The sequence below is a fragment of the Lutra lutra genome, chromosome 4, assembly GCF_902655055.1.
Source record: "Lutra lutra chromosome 4, mLutLut1.2, whole genome shotgun sequence".
NCBI lineage: Eukaryota > Metazoa > Chordata > Mammalia > Carnivora > Mustelidae > Lutra > Lutra lutra.
In genome coordinates, this window is record NC_062281.1 from 100007628 (window position 1) to 100030687 (window position 23060).

General features: G+C 40.2%; 1 protein-coding gene across 4 annotated transcripts in view; it reads right to left on the minus strand.

The window, feature by feature from the left end:
- Window positions 1-23060, minus strand: part of MAGI3 (membrane associated guanylate kinase, WW and PDZ domain containing 3) — a 445211-nt gene that overhangs the window by 221412 nt on the left and 200739 nt on the right. For 3 of the 4 annotated variants that reach the window (XM_047726840.1, XM_047726839.1, XM_047726842.1), the window contains exon 1: window positions 7502-8392. The exons of the other annotated variant lie outside the window; for it this stretch is intronic. In XM_047726840.1, coding sequence (XP_047582796.1) covers window positions 7502-7817 — 316 coding nt within the window. In that variant the 5' untranslated portion in view covers window positions 7818-8392. Of the gene's footprint in view, window positions 1-7501; window positions 8393-23060 lie in introns of those variants that run through there. 4 annotated transcript variants of the gene reach the window in all.

Genomic DNA, 23060 nt, shown 5'->3' on the forward strand with positions numbered 1-23060 from the left:
AGTATTTTTATTCCATAAAACTATTTCTGTTAAATGTCATCATGTGTACGTAAATAACCCCATTTTTGCTGGGACACCTGGGTGGCTCCATTGGTGAAGGGTCCAACTCGATTTTGGCTCAGGTCCCAGTCTCAGGGTTGTGAGACTGAGCTCCATGTCCGGCTTAGAGTCCAGTGAGGAGTCTGCTTGAGATTTTCTCTCTCCCTTTCCATCTGCTTCTGCTCCGCCCCAGCCCCCGCCCCCACTCACTCTCTCTAAAATAAATTCTTTAAAAGGAAAACAAAAATATTTTTCATAGTCACATATAATTCCCAATCAGAACAACAATGAGAAACAGGGTACCCACTCACAAACTCCCTGGAAGCAAGAAAAATAATTATGTATTTAAAACTAAAAAAAAATAGCAAAGAACCTAAGACGCTAGAAAGTTTTAATTAAGTAGATCAGGTACTGTTCATAATGTATACCCGAGACCAGGACTGCCTCCAAATAGAATAGATGCTAATTTTAACAAATTTAAAGCAAAATTTTTTTCCAATTTGCATTCCATAATATTTTTTAAAAACCCTACACTCCAGGGCACCTGGGGGGCTCAACAGGTTAAGCATCTGCCTTTGGTTCAGGTCATGATCCCGGAGTCTAGGGATCGAGTCCCGCATCAGGCTCTCAGCTCCGTGGGGAGTCTGCTTCTCCCTCTGACCTTCTCCCCTCTGCTCTCTCTCAAATAAATAAATAAAATCTTAAAAAACAAAAAAACAAAAAACCTAAACTCCAAATACATTATAGCAAAAAGTTTAACCCTCTATATTCCTGAGTCTCTGAAACTATCTCCAGCGTGTTACTAAAACAAGGTACCTTCCAATTTATGAGCACCATCTGTCCTTTCTCAGCTATTTAGTTATGTCACAAGTCAAATTATGGTGCTCAAAATGTAATCCATGTTCCCCTGGCCATGAGGCAATGACTAAAATTGGGGGGTTGGGAGGAAGCAGAGCTGCTCCTGGGAACACTGCGGAGCAATTGTGTTAGGACACACTGCTAAGGTTGGGGGGATGGGGGGGTGGGGATGGAAATATAATGGTGCTACCCTTTTCTCTGGAAGCCAGTCAACTGTGACTCTAACAAAAGAGAAGGGGGAGTTAAGGTGGAAATCTATTTCCAGTTCTCTTTTTACTAGATTAGCAAATTGCATTTTCCTATAAAATTGGCTAGGCTTCCAAGGCAACACAAGAAAGCCTATTACCATAAAGCAAAGTACTACCAATAATATTTCAGCTACATTATGGGTTAAATAAAAATACTCATTACATTATGAGTTGAATAAGGTTGAAGGTAGAAATGGCCATAAGCACTTTACCAGCATTATTTCTAGATGATTCATATTAGAACTACCTATATATTTAAACAATATGATTCTCCATTTTCCAATTATTCTATAATGCAGATTTTGTGCATTTACATAAAATAAGTTTTTACCCACATACACATACATGACTGAGATGGATTATACTGAAGATCTGTCTGTATTGAACATTCTTGTCCCATATCTGTCTCTTCCTCTGCTTCTTACATACTACTGAGAGGCTACGAATTTCACTCAACCAACACTTATCCATCTCTCAAAGCTAGGCTAAATTCAAAATTCTTCACAGTTCTCTCCTCTGCTAGCCAAAGCAGAAAATCAGGGCACAAGGGAAGGACCCTACCAAGACACAAAAGCAATGAAAGCTTTCTTTCACCTCATGGGCACATTTAACTTCTACAAATTCACTATGCACACCCAGATGAGGGTAATTTTTTAAAATTAAAAGATGGGTTTTATTAAAGAAAAAAACAAAAAACAAAAAACCTAACTCTTTAATGCAAGCAAAACTATTTCACTTAGTGTTCAGCCAAAACACAGCAATTGGTTCCAACATGGCAGGGGCGGGGGGCGGGGTAGGTAAGAAATTCTGGTCCTATAAATGGGATAATACAAATACAATGTATAAAATACACTCTGACTAAAACAGATTGTATTTTGAGGGCAATTTAACTAAGGGCTTTTCAAAAGATAATTGTGTTTATAGTTGATTTCCCTCTTTTTGTAATGACCTGAGAACCCAAATCCTAAGATGTAGCCCCACACCACTTTTTAGAACAGTGTGCTTGGCAACCAATTAATTAGTCTAGCTTCCACCAAAATTCACACTCAAACTTATCTAAAGAGTTTTATTTAAGTACTAGGAGAAGAGTGAAAAAGGTAAAACCCGTACTACAGGTCTTCTTGGCCAATGAAACCTTAAGCTCCCATTAAAGTGTGAGCTTCTTGAAGACCGAGATCATTACTGATTCATTTTTCTATCTGTTTTTATATCACCAGGGCTAGCTCACATGGGTACACCCCCAAACGGCTGCTGAGGGAATGAACATGTGCCAGGAACCAAACTTTTTCTCTTTATAAAGTAAAATCAGCACCTTTTGGGGGAAACATTCTAAATAACATACTTTCAAGGAGAAGAACAACTCTTCCCGCACAAACACGTCTCTCATAACACTAGCCTCTGAGCCACCAAAAGTCTTACCCTTAGGAGCACTTTTAAATAAAGGACATTCATTCTCTGCCAAAATGTAGTACTACAAGGAAATTATTTCTCAAAAATTCAGAGGAGAGCCAGAACTGCTTATTTAATTAAAAGGGTCACAGTTCTGGTCTTCATTACCAAAATACTTACCCTTCATCATATCACAAACAACCAAAAACTGACTTAAGAATTGGTAGAGTTTGGAATTGGTACTGAATATGGAAGTGGTTCATAAAAATGAAATTCTCTGACAACACACTCCCCAAACTCCTAAGTGCTCACAAAATTTATAAAGCACTTAGAGATTATATGGTAAAGATATTTTATGAAACTATTCACCTGAGAAGATTATGCACTGACTTCACAAGTCAGATCCTGGAGCAAATGTAGATTTGTTTTTGTTTTTTTTAATTTTATTTATTTATTTGACAGAGAGAGATATCACAAGTAGGCGGAGAGGCAGGCAGAGAGAGAGAGAGGAAGAAGCAGGCTCCCCGCTGAGCAGAGAGCCCGATGTGGGGCTCGATCCCAGGACCCTGGGATCATGACCTGAGCTGAAGGCAGAGGCTTTAACCCACTGAGCCACCCAGGCGCCGCACAAATGTAGATTTGTTTTACCATCAATTTAGATAAATTAGAGACCAAGAAACACACACACACACACACACAGAAATTTGTCTCTCAGAGGTTTTATAAAGTACTTCCCAGAACCTCCAGAGGAAAACAATTTATATTCCCCAGGAACACAGTTATGTCCCATGAAAATCAGTTTTAACATTCAACTGAATAAAACAAATGATAGGAAAACTGAAAAGGGCCAATTATTAAATATTTCTTCAGCTTCTAGGACATAAGCCCATTATTCACATGAACTGAAGGTGTCAATGAATAAAGTCCAAAACCTGAAGTTACTGGAGTTGAGACCAATTTTAGACCCAAAAAATTGCTACCAAATTTTGAGAGGACAGTAAAGTTTCCAATTTAAGGTTTATCAAAATTTAATGCTGTTTTCCCTAACAAAGAGGTTGCCTCACCCAATCTCTAGCTTCTATGTTAAAAAAGAAGATTTTTGTATTAGAAACACAGGAAGCTAGCAATTGAATTTTAACTTCTTTCACCCTTCCCTTCATCAAATATGACAACCACCTAAACAAAATTCACAAGTCCCAAATTACCCATTAAACCAAAAAGACAGACCCAAAAGTTAAAAGAAAGGGATAAAGTTATTCATTATTGGCATAACGTAACACCCTTACTCAAAAGCGTCTAGTAATGCTTCTTCACCAATGGGGAATGGATTTCTAGGAATGTGCTCATTTTAACAAAATTCCCCTATAAATCAAATGTCTCTAAGAGTCCGTGGCAAACTTTGACCTACAATTAATTGGCATTAAACAAGATCTATTTCAAATTAGTTTTTGTTTAAACAGTAATATTGTTCCTCATGATTTTCCACTCTAGATACAGTAGCAGACTTAAGGTAGTTGAAAGCATAATAAAGCAGTAGATAATGATTTCATGTACTTAATGTATCAATACTTAACCTGCGGAATAAAATCCACATAATTTGCAACCACTGAAATATGTGTTTAAAAAAGTATACGAATTGAATATTAAAGTCAAACATTCATCATCCGGAGAATTTTAGAACAAAACTGACTATTTCTATCATTAGCCAGAAAAGAAACTGCTTAAAAATACGCTCTGAAATAAAATCAAAGAAACTAAGCCTGGTCACAGGACTAGATCATGTAACAATTTCATCAGAGGTCCAAAGTTCAACTTCCTTTACTATTGTGAAACTACAAAGATCAAATTCAATTAAGAACTTTTCTCCTTGCAGACAAGAATAAAAAAAAAAGAGAGAGAAGAGAAAAAAGAGAGAAGAAAAGAAAAAAAGAAAAGGTTTGTAATTAAGATATAGGTGACCAGCTGGGCCAAAGAACAGGTGAAACTAAAGACGGTCCTCGAAGCAGGAATGTACTGACTGCTGTGTATTATGTGAATACTAAGTAAAAATAAGATTCCAATAAGATATTCCCTAATTCTCTCAAGAAAGCCTAGGATTAAGAACCATATTTTAAAGTGGGGGTTTTTTCCCGTTATAATCTTTAATGGAATTTGCAAGTAAGAAAAAAAAAAATACTAAAGCCCCAAATCAAAGCAGAAGACGGTCAATGCCAGAAAGAATCTTCCTTAAGTCATCCAGGTGTTGACGCTGGCTTTGGCTGAGCTCCTCTTAGCATGTACTAGACAAAAAGGAGAAAACTAGGAAGGATCTATATTCATCCTTTTGCCATGGACTTTGTCAGAAGACAATGAATGTGAGATCATTCCCACTATTATTACATCTCACAGAAATGTTAAATTTACTCTTGAACTGTACTAGTTTCTAGATGATGTTATGAATATAGTTTTACAAAGAGTTGCTAATCAAGACAAGAGAGAGTGCAAAGTACACTTTACAATTCCTTATTAAAATGGAAAATCCATTTCTCTCACAAAGTTTAGATAAAATGGAAAAAAAATGTGCAGAGCAAATTCCTTTTTAAACTTCCTTACTTTGTACTTTCATACTTTTCAAATTTAAGCCTAACAGTATGGAATCCCTGTCTCCTCCAGAGATAATATTTATGTGATTTGTAATCACACCCAAAGTTCTAGGAATAAACTCTTCTAGTTCCTTAATTTCTAATATTTGAAGTCTTGCACTTAGCCTGCAAAAACCTTGCTATTTTACAACAAATGTTGTTTAAACAAAGCCATTTAAGAAAGCCATTTCATGTAATGCTTAACATGAGGATACTAAAAAACTAAGAATACTATCCTTTGAGAAATTGAGATTTTTAAATTACAACTTACTTAGAAACAAAGAATAAGAATCTCAGATGACACATAGTGGTACCCTTTAGAAATTACTGAAGCAGAGCATACCTTTAAAAAAATAAGTGTTGTATTCAGAACTTTTATTATTAATGATCAGAAAATATGCTAAACCCATTAATATAAATTATTCCCCTCTTTGTTTTTTGGCTTAACATTTAAAGTAGAAAAGTAACTGTGGTTGTCAAGAGGGCAAAATTTTATTACTATAAAAATATCAACTACATCCCAGGGCATATGATTTTTATTCAACACAGCTAATGTATATTACCAAATACACTCTAAACTTTGAATTATTTTCTTAAATTTGATATAAACGTTGAGAAAATATATAACCTGCACATCAGACTAATATTAAAGATCTCCCCAGTCTTCTAAAAGAATCACAATACTTTGAGTATATATCGACTTCCTCAATCTATTAAATCTTAAACTATTTTTGAAAATAAGAGTTACATTCTCATTTATGGCCCCAACTAATCAAAACAAAACACTATGATGCAGATGTTCTCATTATTCCCTGACTCATGGGATTTGAACTAAATGGCACCTATACTAGTAAACCATGTATTATATAGTATTTTGCATATTACAGACAGTGCCTGACTCACTAAATTACAGCCCCCAAAACCTTTCCTCCACCTTTCACATACGGCTCTGAAAGTTTGAGTTAAGAATTTCTTAATTTGTGAAACTATACAGAAAATGAAGTTTAAAGTCTGCCAAAGTTTTTTAAATTAGCAATAAAAAAGAAGCCCTTACATAAACTGTAAGCTTAAAATGAGTATGATGAAACAGACCACATGAAGAAAATCTTAATTTAAGATTGCAGGGACATGTGAGTGTGTGCATATACACCCACAATACTCACACATATGTATATTGCACCACAAACCATCAGTTCCCAATAAGCCCATGGACTATGAAAGAGAGATTTCCAAAGTGAGCTGCTGAGAAAGAAAAAACAATGTGAGGGAGAGAACATGTTAAATTTTTCTCCCGATTTTTCTAGCATTTTGCAGTGAAGGGATGGACTGATCGCTCCAGCCCAAGTCACAATTAAAAAGCCCATGATATTTTGATGCACTATAGATTCAGTAGAGCACACATAACGAAATTAGTTTGATTTCTAATAACATTGTGATCGTAATTCTCTCTCCTACAAGCCTCTCAGAAAACAGAGCCACATTCCAACCAATGCTGAACAATGCTGTAGATAACAAATACATCAGGACCATTGCACACTATCAGATTTCACTGTACGCAGTCTGATCAATGCTTTGAAACATAAACGGAACGTGCTTTGCAGTAGATCTGACTTGCATAAAAGACACCAGGGCAACGGGGGTCCGTTTTACTCACCACTTCTACAAAATGTGTGTGAAATCAAAGATTTAGAAAAGATTTTACTCCGAAGAGGCACCTAGTTCTTTCGAAGCCCAGACTATTCAACAGCACCCCGCAAGAACACTCTACTCGGTCACATATCACCTACTGTACTGCATCCATACCCAGACACCTGAAACCACCTGAACTGAGTGAGTTAGGCTGTCAGCTCCCAGGTGTTGCTGGTGTGCAAGAAACACTGAAGCCGCTAAGCCCTCCTAGGTACACTAGGTGGTAACCTTGGCACCAAGTGCTTCAATAGTACAAGACCTGATTCCCGATTAGAAAATGCATAAGACTGTTCCAAAGAATACTCTACAATCATGAAGACCTTCTCCATAAAGGGGAGCATCGGAAAAGGCTGCCCCCGCCTTTTTTTCATCTCGGGTCAGAAACTCTCGGTAGGAGTCGGGGCTACAGATTTAGGAAACCCAGCTTCTGGCTGCAATACTTGCAGCCTACAGAGCAGCCCGGGCCAGCCAGAGCTCAGTTTTCCTACCAGCAAATTGGGAATCACCACCACCCCTCATCCCCTCGCCAGGGAGTCCCGCGCACCCTGGAAATAAACGATTACCCAGGGCGAGAAGCAATAAGGAGTGGCCGCCTCTCCCAGGACGCCCACCCCGACTTGCCCCCAGACCCCGAGACAAAAGGCAGAGCCGGCATACCTGGCTTCACAGTCTTGAGACGGATGGGCTCTCGGAAGTGGCGGATGACAGCCAGGGTGTCCCGGTTGGTGAGCCCGCTGACAGGCGTCCCGTTCACCTCCAGCAACACATCCCCAGGGCTGGGCGCCTTGCCCGAGACGACGCAGCAGGTGCCCCCGCCGGGCTCCTCCCGGAGCCGCCCCAGGTAAGGGAACTCGCCGCGCTCCGCGCCGCCCCGGATCTCCGCGCCCAAGTCGCCCGGGGGCCCGGCCCAGGACACCGCGCACTCCTGCACCTTGCTGAGCCAGTGCTTCTTCTTCTTCAGCGTCTTCGACATCCCGAACCCCGCTGCACCATGGGGGAGACCCCGCGCGGGCGGCGGGGGCGCCGCTCCGGCCCCCTCTCAGCCTGGGGGCCCGGCAGCCCGTGCAGCCCGGCGAGGGGGCCTCGCCGCTCTGGCGCCTCCCCCCCCCCCCCCCGCCCCGACCGCAGCCCGCCGGGGCCGGGCTGCTCCAAGCCCCGAGACGCCCCTCGGACGCCCCTCCCGGCTGCGCTCCCCGGGGCTGCCGGGCTCGGCGAGGACCACCCCGGGCTAGGCTGAAGGAAGGAGAGGGGAACTGTCCCCGGGCGGCTCCAGAGGGGTTTCGGGCGGGGTCACGGCCGCCGGCTGGCCCCCAGGCTCCGCGCCGGAGCGGCGGGAAAGGCAGAAGCAGGGGGGCGGGGAGGTGAACGGGCAAAAGCCGGAACGAGAAAAATCCGTCGGGGGGTGCGCAGAAGCGCGCGTAGACCCGTCGCAGGATCGACTGTGGCCGCTGCGGAGCTGGAGCGCGGAGACCAACGCCTGCCCAAGCTGCCAGGAAACTGCCGCTTTCAAACCCGCCGCAACCTCCTCCGCCTCCCTCTTCCCTTCCCCCCCGCCCTCGCCCATCCCTCACCCAGAGCCCCGCCCCCTCCTGCCGCGCGGCGCCCGGCGCGCTGCCGTCACAGGCCAGGCGCTAGGGAACGGGCCCCAGCGCTCGACTCCCTCGCCGTGGATTGGCCCCCAGCGGGCAGGGGGCGGAGCCTCGGCGAGAGTGAGGACCACCGATTGGTCGGTGGGAGTGGAGGAGGCGGGCAGTAGGATGAGTGAAGTTTAAAGAGGGTGGAAAAAAGAAGTTTGAAGAGTGAGGGAGGGCGAAGGGAGGGGCAGGGGAATGGAGCCGGCCACACATCGCAGGGCCCAGAGAGGCCCTCCTGGCGGCGTCTGGAGCCAAGCGAAAACTCGGACGGTAAGCTCAGAAAGAACCCCGAGGTGGAGGCGTGGCTGGAGAGCCAGGCGGAGTAGGGGGTGGAGCCCCAGAGCCCGCACGGGGCGCTTCCGAGAGAGGGTGTATTTTGGAGGGGAGACGGTGAGCAGAGTCCATCGCCCGAGGTGGCAGGGTCTCCAGGGTGGCCTCGCACAACGGATCACCTGCACTCTGGGTGCTTCTTGTTTGTTCATTCACTCAATCAACAAATGTTATTGGACGCCCATGATAGAGGGTAAAATAGAGTCCTGCATACTGCTGTGTGACCTGGGGCAAAGACAACCTCTCTGAGCCGCTGCATCTTTGGCTGGAAAGTGGAGATAATTATACCCCTCCAAGCTGTTGTGAAGGTTTCTTTTTTTTTTTTTTTTTAATCTTTTTTTTTTTTAATGTGACAGAGAGAGAGAGAGATCACAAGTAGGCAGAGAGGCAGGCAGAGAGAGAGGGGAAAGCAGGCTCCCGGCTGAGCAGAGAGCCCGATGTGGGGCTCGATCCCAGGACCCTGAGATCATGACCTGAGCCGAAGGCAGTGGCTTAACCCACTGAGCCACCCAGGCGCCCCATGTTGTGAAGGTTTCAATAGGTACATATAAAATATCCGCACAGTGCCTTACAGAAGGTGGGGGCTTACCTTTTGTTAGCTGGTGATGTTAACGATGACTTTATCTCGGAAATTGTGCTAGGTACTCGAGTTCAAAGATGAAGAAAACAGCTGTCAAGGAAGTCATAGTCTAGTGGGAGAGTCTGACAAGTTCACAGACTGCCTGAGAAGAGGTAGGGTGATGTGGAGGATTAGCACTAGCCCAGGAACTAGCAGATCTGCATGCTACCTATTTACTGTTTGACCTTGGCCAAATCTCGGGCTTCAAGTTTATTCATCTGTGAAGGAGGTGGAGGGAGGACTAACCCTGAATAAAGAACATTAGGTCCCTTCCAGCAGTGATTTTTTTTGAAAACTCTTGAGCATTATCTCTTCTCTCACTTGACTCACACTCTCACCAGTCTTTTTGTCTTTTAAAAATCTTATCCATCCTCAGCCCAAATGCCATCTCTTCCAGGTAGTCTTCTTTGATTTCTTGTCCTCAAAGTAGAAACTTGTCTCTGAGCTAGGATACTTTATTTTACTTTTGCAGAGTGACTCCTAATTATATAGTCTCCTGTCTCCCTTTTAATGGTTGAGGAAAGCTCTCATTTACATTATGAATAACTCCACAGAATCTCATGTATCAGATAGAGTGGACCAAGTTTCAACCACTACAGTGATTTAGTTCACATCATTGCATCAGCAGAGCCTAGCAGGAAACAAATGGTACTTTACAAAAATGAGGGCAGCCTGTAGGAAACCACAAGGGTAGTGTGGAACCCTAGGACTATAAGCTCCTAGGTCTGCAGAAGGGGAAGGAACCAAAATTCAGCTCCAGAAAGGCAGCAAGACAGGAGCCTATGAACTTCAATCAAGGGATGCAGTGAGCCTAAGTAATTGCTCAAGGAGGAAGCTGGGGATTTATATCTCACCTCCCTCTTCCACTCTCCTGCTGGTACATCCCAGTGGCCAAATCCAACCAGAAGCCAAAGGGCAAGAGAATCCTTTGCTGCAATCCATCTCAGTCAGTCACACAGGGAAGAGGAAACCCTGCATCTGGAGAGAAAAGGGGGAAATATCCAGCACAGACATATGGATTGCCCAGATATACCCATATCTGAGACAAAGATGGAGTGGTTTTTTTTCTGAAGTATTACCTATACTAACAGATCCCTGGGTGACATTTTGATAACCTCCACATTATCTACTTTCATAGCACCTCTGAGAAAATGTCCTTTCCTACCCAGATTGTATCCATTAGGATACATTTGGCTAGCAGGAACAAAATAATTAACAGCTTAAAGCATAAGATCATTTATTCTATCTTTAACACAAGGTTCAGATGTTAAGTAGCCTTGGTTCATTTAGAAGCACAATCATGTCACTAAGGACCCAAGTTCTTTTTGTGCCTGTTGTCTGCCATCCTATGTCTGTTGGCTTCTGTCTCCAAGCTTATCACCTCTTGATTGCAATATGGCTGCCACAGCTCCAGACAGGACATCCTCAGAGGTCACTGTACAAGCAGGAAGGGAAGCAAAGGCAGTGCTCCTCCCATTTTTACAAAGGAGAAAACCTTTCCCAGACTCCACCTTCCACCCCAACCAGTAGAATCTCCCTTATTAGCCAGACAATGGTCACATGCCCACTGCAGCCCAGTGGCAAAAAGCAAATGAGATTGCCACCATTCATTAAATTGATCCTGAGTCACCCCAAACAAAATAGAGGTTCTGTTTGAGAGGAGAAAGAACAGGTATCAAGTAGGCACCCAACAGTGTGCCACATGCCTCAACCAAGGAGGAGTTAGTTATCTTAACTCTTGGGCAGAAAACTGCAGTGATTAGGATCTTGAGCTCTGGAGTCAGAATGCAAATCCCAGTTTTTCTTCTATTAGCCCTGTAATCTTGAGTGAACTGTTTAACCATCCTAAACTCCATTTCCTCATCCATGAAAGGGGTAGAATAGCAATCTCACCTGAGTTGTTGTGAGAACTGAATGGAGCTATTTGAGTCAAGGAAGTGCTTAACATATGGTTTAGCATAAAAGCAAACATTCAATAAATTAGTGTGTGCTATTTTATGACAAGGCAAAAAAGCATTGTTCATCAATTTGTAACTCTCTAAGTGTTAAATTCACCCATCTTAGTCAGCCAAGGTCCCATTTTGAAAATATTCTAGAAATAAGCTGCTGATGCCAGTGATTTAATTCTGGCAGGACACTATTCTGGAAATTACTGCATAATTAAAAGAGTCACATTATGAGTGTTTACCTGTAAAATGGCACCTAACCAAATCATATCTATGTTGATCACTGCTTCCTAAACTTAATAGTTGGGCTAATGGTTATGATTTGCACTGCAGAGTATTAGTAAGCCAAACAATATGGAAACCGGTTTAACAAAAATAAATGATAGAGTTGAATTTGATGTTCTCCAAAGTTTCATTGAGCTACTTCTAACCATCCATAAGATAAACATAGATATGTTTCAAGACGCTGCATACCACACAAGTTAGGTTCCAAGATGGCTGTATAGACGCCAATACAAGTATCACAATGTCTAAAGATGGAAAGGAAGGAAGTGGTTGTCTCCTTTCCCCATTTGGGAAGGGGGTGGGGAATCAAGGAAACCTCTCCCCAAAGGCTGAGCTAGTCTTTCCCTCCAGCTGATTGGGTAAAATTGCTCAAATGCCCTTTCCTACACCAAAGGTACAAAGAGTAATGAAATACCCTTACCCAGTTTTACCCTCTCATGCTCAGAAGGATATCCAGTGTCTTACAAACTGCACAGCTGCACAGTATCTGAACTTGGGAGTGGGGGATGTCTCTTAGCAAATACGAAGGGAAGACTGGCTTTTAGGTAAGCAATCCACAGCGTCCTCCACAAAGAGACTGCATTGATGGGCTTCTAGTATATATTCCTTCTGACAAGGTGGGGAATTGGCTTTGTTTTATGATACCGTGCAGAGTGCTCCTAACCAGAGTTAAATAAACCCTTCTACTTTGAAAACTTCAGAATGGCAGGTATAAATCTCCAGTTTTTCTGAAACGACCCATGCTTGCTTACTCCTCTGTACAATCTGATGTGCCTTGTATGGTGGTAGAGTTTGTGGACTGACAGCCCTGGGACCATCACTCACATCTGCGTCCACATGGGTCGTGCCCCTGGAGCTGTGCGTGGCTTGGTGCCAAAGCAAGGCACGTATAGGGAGAAGTATTTGATTTCATCTATTTCTATATTCTCCCTAGTTTCTTTCATGGAAGCTTGAATCTCTAGTAATAGTAAATCAAATCATTATTGAGATGAGGTCATTCTCAAGTATTAATGGTGGCAGAAGGGTTGGGGAGAAGTAGAGTATGCCGGCAGAACAAATATTTTGCCTTCCCTGCAGAAGAGAAGAACATTCATCCTGTTTTTCTTCTCACAGATTATATAATAAAATTATCTTGAATTTTAAAAATTCTGATCAACAAAATCTTTCATGTTTGGACAAAAAATGTCCATATTTATCTATATTATGGAAATGTAGTCTAACATTAATAACCTAACCGAATTCAGTATTAATTTCTATTGTATCTTTACATTTTATTAGCATTTTTATTTGCCTATGTCTATGGGCTAATTTGTATGCTAATGCTAAGATATGCTCAATTATAAAAGCAGTTACAAGGAAGATTTTATTTCAGTTAAACAAACTAATTTATTGCCTAAAATCTATATTACTTTCTATGTTTCATACATAAACATGCATTTTTGCACATGGGCGCCCTTACCTGCAAATGACCAAATGAATCCAGCCCAAATTCACAAAACAATAGAAACATTCAAAACCAAGTGCAGTGCCAACATGCTTTGAAGGGGGGGTAGTTAAGCAGTCAGATGTCAAGTTCATCTAACAAAGCAGGACAAAGAGAACATTGAATGAAATAGAAAATACCGAAATACCTATCTTTCAGCTTTCAGCTTAAATACAATCTCCTACTCAAAGCCAGCCTTGATTTCCTACAGCTAGATGTCAGCTCTTCCCTCTCCAGAACTAATAGCAGGTAATCTCTATGTGTTTTCCTTTCCAGTAGACCTCAAGATCCTGGAGAGCAGGCTTGATCCCTGATTCACTTGTGTATCCCTCATTGGTCTGAGTATTTGGTCTTTAGTGGGGTTAACACACATTCATTAAAAAAAAAAAAAAAAAAAAAAAAAAACCAAGTACCCATTGTAAACAGGCATTGTTTTAGGTGTTGGTTTACAGCAATGAACAGACTTACAAGGTCCTTTGTTTCATGGGGAAGAGGACAGTGAAGGGGAGGAAGAGGTTTTCCTCCACCCTGTTAGGGTCCCTGGCTGGGTCTGAAAATTCAACTGACATTACCAGGAGAAAAGCATACAACTTTATTTAATGTAAGTCTTATGTGACACAGGAGCCTTCATAAGGAAATAAAGACCAGAAGAAATTATTAAACCTGAGTGGTTTTTGATGAAGAGTTGAAAGTCATGGGAAAATCTGATAAGGCAAAGAATATGAGCTGAGAGTAGTAAATCCAGGAAACTCAGCAAAGCCTGTTCGCTCAGATTCTTGATATCCCTCCATCCTGGATCTCCAGATGCTCCTTTTTTTTACTCCAGGTATGGAGAAGGCACCTGTCCTCTGAGGGTCTTCTAACCTGCTTCAGAGAGGAAGGGCCGGGAGAAGGTCAGAGAGACCTGCCTGCTTCTATTTTCTCAAATGGTTTCAGTTTCATATATTCAATACACCACTCTGCCGTATTTTAGGGTGTCCTGTTCTGAACTCTATCAATAGCAAACCCAAAGCAAATAAATGATCAAGATATTTTCCAGTAGTAACAGTACTATAATTAAAACAGAAGATGAAACAATGAAATGGTGGGTATTTCATAGAAGACATAAGTTACATCAGATGGAAATCATGAAGGAGGTCTGCTTGAGAAACTGACAGTTTTGCTGAGACATAAATGCCAAGGACGAGGGAGCCAGGTGAAGACTGGAGACCTGAATATTCCAGGCTGACAGAGACCTCAGTCACTGTGAAGTTTTCAGGAAAGGAGTGGTAGAATCTGATTGACATTTTAGACTGATGGTTCTGATGGCTCCATGGAGTAGAGGGTGACAGTGGAATCAGGGAAGCCAGATAGAAACCTGGAACAGCAACCCACTGAGAAAGCTCAGTGCTGTGGACCAGGGTAGAAACAAGGAAAATGAAAATTTATCAAGTGCACTGTGGAAATCAGAAATTATAGTTTTAATTTCTGAGACTGATCACAGTTAAAGAAATGTTACAATTGTATTTAATGAGAAGCTTTGTGAAATGTAATTGCTTTGTTGAAATGTCCCTTCCCAGTGAGAGGGAGGAACTTAGAAAATAAAAAGTGCGGAAAATACTTAATTAAGTTTAAATTTATACAGGTTCTTTCTTTTGCTGCTTATTGAGTAGCATGCCTAGAGAGATGGAATGCTAAGTTCAAGGTTTTTCTTTAATCTCTTAAGAAAGTAACATCTACTCAAAATATACGATTACCTTAAAGTTTCTGAAACAACATACTGTTCTTTTAATCTACAGGATGTGTTGTTGTATGAAGTAGAATTTGTTTCCTGTCTTACAAAGGAACTCACAAACTTTGTTTTAAAAGAGCTTCACTCCATACAAAATCTTTAGTTTTGTTGACTAGTTGGAAAACTTCAGGCCCTTGAGTCTTCTCAGCGCAGATTAGATGCAAATAAACAGTGCCTTTTACGGATTCTAATACAAAGCACAATGCGAAACTCCTTTCGTCAACAGAAGGAAAATTCTCATTTACTTGGACAAACTTAGGTGAAGTGTTTCCAAATGCACACTCCCAAATTTCACAGTAAAAATGATTGGAAACACACTACATGAGCTTAAAATAAAACACACCCCATTCAAAGTCTGTGTACTGTGGCCTCTCTTACACTTAAAAGAGTATCTAAATAAGGTCTATATTTTGCATTCAAAAATGGAGTGTGACCTTGTTGGATCTGGAGTGAAGAAGAGAAGCTTAGTTTTGTTCCAGAAGCAGGGCAACATTCTAGATAAAGTGGGTTCCGAGGAGGTGCTTCTGGGCTTTAGAACCTCACGCTAATCTTGGCACACTTAAATATGTAAGAGCCATTTGCTAAGAGTAGAATCTAAAAGTTTTCATCACAAGAAAAAGAAAATTATAACCATGTGTGGTGCTGGATGTTAGCTAGACTTGTGGTGATCATTTTGCAAAACATACAAAGATCCAATTATTATGTTGTACACCTGGAACTGTCATATGACAATTACATCTCAAGTAAATCTATATAAGCAAATATTGTCCATTCAGTTTGATAGGCACAAATAGGAAAAACAGAGGAAGTAATTACATCAATAGCAAACCTTTGGAACCATTAATATGATCATTATATGGCTAATTTTGAAGGCAATCTTTTCAACTTTGGTGTGTTTGAGAATGTTGAAATTAAATATTTTGAGTTACAAGCTACTACGGACTGAATTGTATCTCCCCCACCCAAATTTGTATGTTGAAGCCCTAACCCCCCAGTATGACTGTATTTGGAGACAGGACCTATAAGGAGGGAATTAAGGTTAAATTAGGTCACAAGCATGAGACCCTGCTTTAATAAGATTAATGGCCTCCTGAGAAGAGCCATCTCTCTTCCGCTTCCCCCCAGCAAGGAGGAGGCAGCCTGCAAGCCAGGAAGAGAGAAAAACGCTCTCACCAGAATCCAACCATGCTAACACCCTGATCTCCAACTTCCAGTCCCTAGAACTATGGAAAACTAATTTCTGTTGTTTAAGTCACCGTTCTTTGGCATTTTGTTGTAGCAGCAGAGCTGGTTTAGACACATGCAGTCACAGAGATCCTTTAAAAAAATAAATGAGATCATGTTACTCCTTGCTCAATACCAACCGTATCCCCATTTTACTCAGAATTTAAAAAAAAAAAAAAAGCCATTGCTCTACAATGTTCTACAATGACCAACAGGACCACCATCACCCAGTTAGCTCTCTGATCTCTTTTCCTACTTCCCCCTAGTGACCCATTTGTCTCCACTCCAACTATGCTGGCCTTCTTGGAATTCTTTCAACATGTCAGACATGCTCTTGCTTCAACGCACTCCCCCAACCCCACCACCCCCTCAGAGCACCCTTCCACCAGATACCTGTGTGGCTCATTCTCTCACCTCCTCTTGGCATTGGCTCAAATGTGCCTTCTCAATGTGTTCTACTTTACCATCCTTTCTAAAAATGCAACATGCTCTTATCTCCTGGACCTCTTCACTCTGCTCTATCTTTTCTTTGAACATAGCATTTATCACTTTCTTATAGACATAATAATTATTCTATATTATTTTTTGTCTGTCTTGACCTTTGAATGTAAGTTCCAGGAAGACCGAAATCTTTGTTTAGTTCAGTAATTTATCCTGGGTGCCTAGAATAGTAGCTAGCTTATAGTAGGATCTCAATAAATACTTTGCTTGAGTGCTTTCCTTTCAAAATTCTTTCAGATCTATTAACTAAACTCAATCGCTTAATCTTCATCATAATTTTAAAACAGCAATTCAATTTTTGCAATAATCCTATGAAGCAGATATCATCATATTCCCATATACTAATGAGTCAGGTTACTCTGGGTACCCCCACGTTTCACCACATCAAGTGTGAGTCAAAACTTCAAATCGGATATTTTTACTGCATATCTCTCCTCCTTTCCTCTGCCATGGTGGTCATTCTAAGACATTTTCACAGTGGAACAAAATGTCAAAATACTCAGATTAAGAAATAGTGATCTTGGGGCGCCTGGGTGGCTCAGTGGGTTAAAGCCTCTGCCTTCGGGTCAGGTCATGATCTCAGGGTCCTGGGATTGAGCCCCACATCAGGCTCTTGGCTCGGCGGGGAGCCTGCTTCCTCCTCTCTCTCTCTCTCTCCCCCTGACTACTTGTGATCTCTGTCAAATGAATAAGTAAAGTCTTTAAAAAAAAAAAAAAAAAAGAAAGAAAGAAGAAGAAGAAGAAGAAATAGTGATCTTTATCACAACCACATCAGAAAGATTAAAATGAAAAAGACTGACCCTATTAAGTGTTGGCCAAAAAAGCCAGACATGTGGACATTCTCATACGCTACAAATGAGAATGTAAACTGGTTCAACCACTTTGGTAAGCTGGCTGTTTCTACTAAAGTTAGCAAATGTCTATGCTAGGATCCAACAATTCTACTCCCAGGTAGATACCCAACAAATATGAGTGCATATGTCCTCCAGAAGATCTATTCAAGAATTATTCATAATAGCCCCAAACTGGAAACAACCCAAATGTTCATTAAGATTAGAATACCTACATAGATCTTGGTACACTCTTAGAATACTACACAACAGGGGCGCCTGGGTGGCTCAGTGGGTTAAGCCGCTGCCTTCGGCTCAGGTCATGATCTCAGGGTCCTGGGATCGAGCCCCGCATCAGGCTCTCTGCTCAGCGGGGAACCTGCTTCCTCCTCTCTCTCTGCCTGCCTCTCTGCCTGCTTGTGATCTCTCTCTGTCAAATAAATAAATAAAATCTTAAAAAAAAAAGAATACTACACAACAATGTAAGAATAAAATTCATCTGCACACAGCAAAATGGATGAATGTCATAGCCATAATTTCAAGCAAAAGAAGCCAGACACAAAATTACATACTATCAGATTCTACGGATACAAATTTCAAGAATAGGTCAAACTAATATATCGCAATTAAAGTCAGAATTATGATTACCTTTGAGAGAATATTGACTGAAGGGAGCACAGAAGATATTCTGAGGCCCTGGCAATGTTCTAGATCTTAATATGGGTCGTGCTTTAAAGGGTTATTAACATCTGTAGAAACAATCTAGCTGTATACTTTAGATGATACACCTTACCATATAAGTTACATACCAATAAACAAGTTTTTAAAAATGAACACTTTCTATCAATGAGGAAATGATAGATTATTGAATAGTTACAAAACAAATGACCGGCCATCTGAAATAAATAAATGTTGATCCTTGATCCCTGCCATATTCCTTACCTGAATTTAAATTTCAGGTGATCAGATATTTAATAATACAAATGTTCAACTAGTATTAGAGTAAAAGATGGTAAAGTTGTTTTATAATATTGGAGAAAGAAGGCCTTTCTTATAAAAACACAAACAGTAATGTGGAAGATTCTTAAATTTGACTACAAAAGACTTTGAATGACAGAACATGACAAAACAATTACCATAGACAAAGTTTAAAAGCAAATGACAGTCTTGGAACAAATACAGTATTTCTTGACAAAATCAAATTTCCTTCTTATACCAAAAATTCTTATAAATTAGTGAGCAAGCAAAACAAAACAAAATAGTCCAGTGGAAAGACAGTCTAAGTTACAGGAGAAAAAGTCAGTCTTTAAACATACAAAAAAAAAGGTTAATCTTTAAATAATAAAATTCCATTTTTCATGCAACAGATTGTCAAGGATCAAAAAGTTTGAGTTGTGTTGTTGTGTTGTTGAGACAAGACTATAAATTGGTATACTTCTTTGGTGAGTAATATGCCAGCATCAAAATTTTAAAATTCTCAATTCAGCTCTACTAGGAATTTCCAAAGACTTATGTACTAGCTAGTATTTTGCAGATTGTATGTGGTAGAAAATGTCTAGAATAGAGGCCAGTTAAATGAACTGTGATATAAACATTCAACAGAATATTGTGCAGAATGAGGTAGAGCTTCATAGGCTGATGTGGGAAGATTCTTAAGATAGATTTTTTTTTAAGTACTGATGTGTTTGCTCCTATTTGAATTTAAAAAGGGGTATGGTGGATATTTGCATGCACATGTATATGCCTGTGTCCTCTGGAAGATCTGTGAGAAATTAATGGCTATGGTTGTCTCTGGGCAGTGGGACTAGGAGACTGAAAGGGAAAATGCTTTTCCGCTAAATAACCTTTTGCACCATGAAGTATTTTTACCCTCAAACAACACAGGTTTGAACTGTGCAGATCCACTTACATGTAGATTTCTTTTATAAAGACAATACACTGCTATAAATGTATTTTCTCTGATTTTCTTTAAGCTTTTAATTCCAGTTAACACAGTGTAATATTAGTTTCAGGTGTGCAATATAGTGATTCAACACTTCCGCACAATACCCTGTGCTCAGCACAGCAAGTGCCCTCCTTAATCTCCATCACCCATTTCATCCATCCTCTACCTGCCCCCTCTGGTAACCATCAGTTTGTTCTCTACAGTTAAGAGTTTGTTTCTCGGTTTGCTTCTCTTCCCCGCCCCCCCACCCCATTATCATTTGTTCAGTTTCTTAAATTCCACATGAGTGAAATCATATGATATTTGTCTTTCTCTGACTTGTTCTGTTTAGCATAATACATTCTAGCTCCATCCAAGTCATTGCAAATGGCAAGATTTCATTCTTTTTTAAGACTGAGTAATATTCCACTGTGTGTGTGTGTGTGTGTGTGTGTGTAATAGTAAATATATATATATATATATATATATATATATATATATATATAGTGTCTGTATGTGTGTGTGTATAATGGTATATATATGTATACCATTATACCATATATATATATATACACCATTATACCATATATATAAATGTACCATTATATAATGGTGTGTGTGTATATATATATATATATATACACACACACACACCATTATACACACCCCACATCTTCTTTATCCACTCATCAGTCAACGGACACATGGTATATGTGTCTATTTGGCTATTGTAGATAATGTTGTTATAAACATCGGGGTGCATGTATCCCTTCAAATTAGTATTTTTGTATTCTTTGGTGATTTTCTTCTCATTTTTTCTCCAGCTTACTTTATTGTAAGAATACAATACATCATGCATACAATAATACAGAATGTGTATTGTTATTGGGCAAGGCTTCCAGTCAAGAGTAGGCTATTAGTAGTTAAGTTTTGGGGGAGTCAAAGGTTATACACAGATTTTCAACTACACAGGGGTTTGGGTTGTTCAAGGATGGACTGTACATGTATTACTTGAAAAAAAGAGACAAAAATAAAAATACTATGTTCAAAGAAAGGTAGGAAGAGGAGCAAAAAGAAGGACTATGGGGAAGGGAAGGAAGAGGAGGAGAAAGAAAAGTAATCAAGACCTGCCCTTCTGCATGGCCCACATGGTCTCGCCCATGTCTTAAACAGAGTAGGCTGGATAAATAAAACTCCCAAATCCAGTTTACTAGTCAGGAATCTCATTTGAGCACCAGTTTGGTATTTTCAGCTCAGGTTAATCTTTTAAAACCAAACTATTTAGATACTTTGCCTAGATACTTGAGATGAGATACTTGAGATACTTGGCCTAGAGAATTTTCTGGTTCTTGGAGCTAGTCTATGCTGACCAGAAATTAAACCTTACTAATGCTTACTGTCTTTAGAAGAGATGATGGGTGAATCAACATTTTGTGAAAACACACACATGTGTGTGTATATATACCCTTTATATGTATATAAAACACTAACATGTTACTTATCCAAAGCTAAAGATGGATTAGAAGTCACTTGGACAATTCAGCAATTCTCTATAGGAGCCAGTATTGTGCTTCTAATGATTTTAGATAAAAAATAGTTTTGCTTTCTGTTGAATTGTATTTTAAATAAAAGTGGACTTAAAAAAAAAAAAGAAACTACTAGAACAAAACCTATTGGCAGAAATTTCATCAACAGTTTTTAGAGAGACTTGGGGTTCAGTTAATTTCTAGACTTGGGGTCTTTGTTCTATAGGAAGTGTTCTAGCCCAGGTTTATCTTTCCGGGAGGTTAATGTATACCAAAAGGAAGTTACTTTAAAGGGAATTTAAACACAGTTTTAGAGAACATTGATAAAGCAATAGCCAGGGTAAACAGGTGGTAAAACCTGAGACATTCTCAAGAATTCAGTTTTGAATGTACTAGTGTCAAACTGGTTGATTTTAGTAGGTCAGTCAGATAGAAAGACAAATACTATATGATCTCACTTATATATGGAATCTAAGAAAACCCAGCTCATAGAAACAGAAAACATTGGTGTTTGCTAAAAGTCGGAGTGGGAGAGGAGGAAATGAGTGAACATGGTCAAAGGCTCAAACGTTCAGTTATAAATAAGTTCTGGGGGTCTAACATAGAGCATGGTGACGATAATTAACAATGCCGTACTGTGAATTTGAAAGTTGCTAAGAGAGTAGGTCATGCACACGCATGCACAAGGAGTGGGGGAGAAGCAGAGGGAGAAGCCAACTCCCATGGAGCAGAGAGCCTGGTGTGGGGCTCCATCCCAGAATCAGGACCTGAGCCAAAGGCAAACCAACAGATCTTAACCAACAGCTTAACCAACAGATCTGCCCAGGTGTGTGAAAACTTAATCTACTGGCCCTGTTATCTAGTTCTGTATGTTTGCCACAATTAAGAGAGAGAATAAAGCCCAAGACAATAGGTTCTAGGTATTCTTAAAAAAAAAAAAAAATCCAACCAACTGCTTGGGATATCCCAAGCCTAAGAGATTTTATCCATTCCCTTAACAATCACTACAGCAATGATGCATTACATTGAGAACAGTTCTGAATAGTGACCATGAGACACCAAAAAGCCATAGTTGTCAGAGAGAAAGATTCCTAGGCTCATAACATTTTAAATGTGGAGGAGCTAAAAATCACCTACTGCCTAGTAATGCAGGGAAATGAATTTGAGCCATTTTCAACAATATAAATTGAAATACACCTTTTGCATCAATCCTTAAGTAACTAAACAAATAAAAGAAAACAATAATTTTCCATTCCCTTCTACTAACTAAGGCTCTACAATACAAGGGAATTTTACCATGATGGGATTTCTTAGACTTGGGGAACACAAGTTTAACTAGCCCTCTTTTTCTCCATCCTACAACTCATATATAGGGACAAATATTCTATTTTTGAAGTCACCTTTGCTGAGGATCATATATTTTGATACAAAGTATTAGGAAGCACCTGGGATAGAATACAGAAGAAACTTAGGAATAGTTTTTCATTTGGATCTTAGTCTTGATCACCCATAATGGTATGAGCTGGGGAGAGGGAAGGCTACTTTTTCAAAGATTTAGAAGATCAAAATAAATGAGAGGATAATAGTCATCTATCATGAGTAAGAACCTTTCCAGTTATTAAAAAAAAACTACCCAAAATAATTGATGTACAGAATTGACGTTTAGAAACAGAGTTATACTTTTGATTACCAAAATTATTACCTTTCACAGCAGCAGATGTAGAGCACTGCGAATTTATTGTAGTTGAACAAAGCACAGGCTTATTCAAGGGACCAAAATGTCTAATTCTAGAAGAATGTGATGCTAGGACCTTTGGGGAACTTCATGCTCCCTGCATTCAGCTAAATGAGGGGCCTGCTATCACTCCTTCCCTCTCTGCAGAGCAGAAACAAATATCACAGAAGCGTTAAGACCTGTGGAGGCAGATTCTCCCACTTTTTTTTAAGTTTTCAATCATCCCTTCCAGGCTGAACCGCATGCTCTTGGTTTCTTTTCCTGGATCTCGCAAAATGCTTATGTAACAGCTTGGCCTTTTCACAAAAATTAGGTTCCGTGCTGGGACAAGTTGCTAGTTGTATCAAGAGTCCTAAACCATGAAATCCCAAAATATATTATTGTAAAGGTCTTGAGTGTTCATTCAGA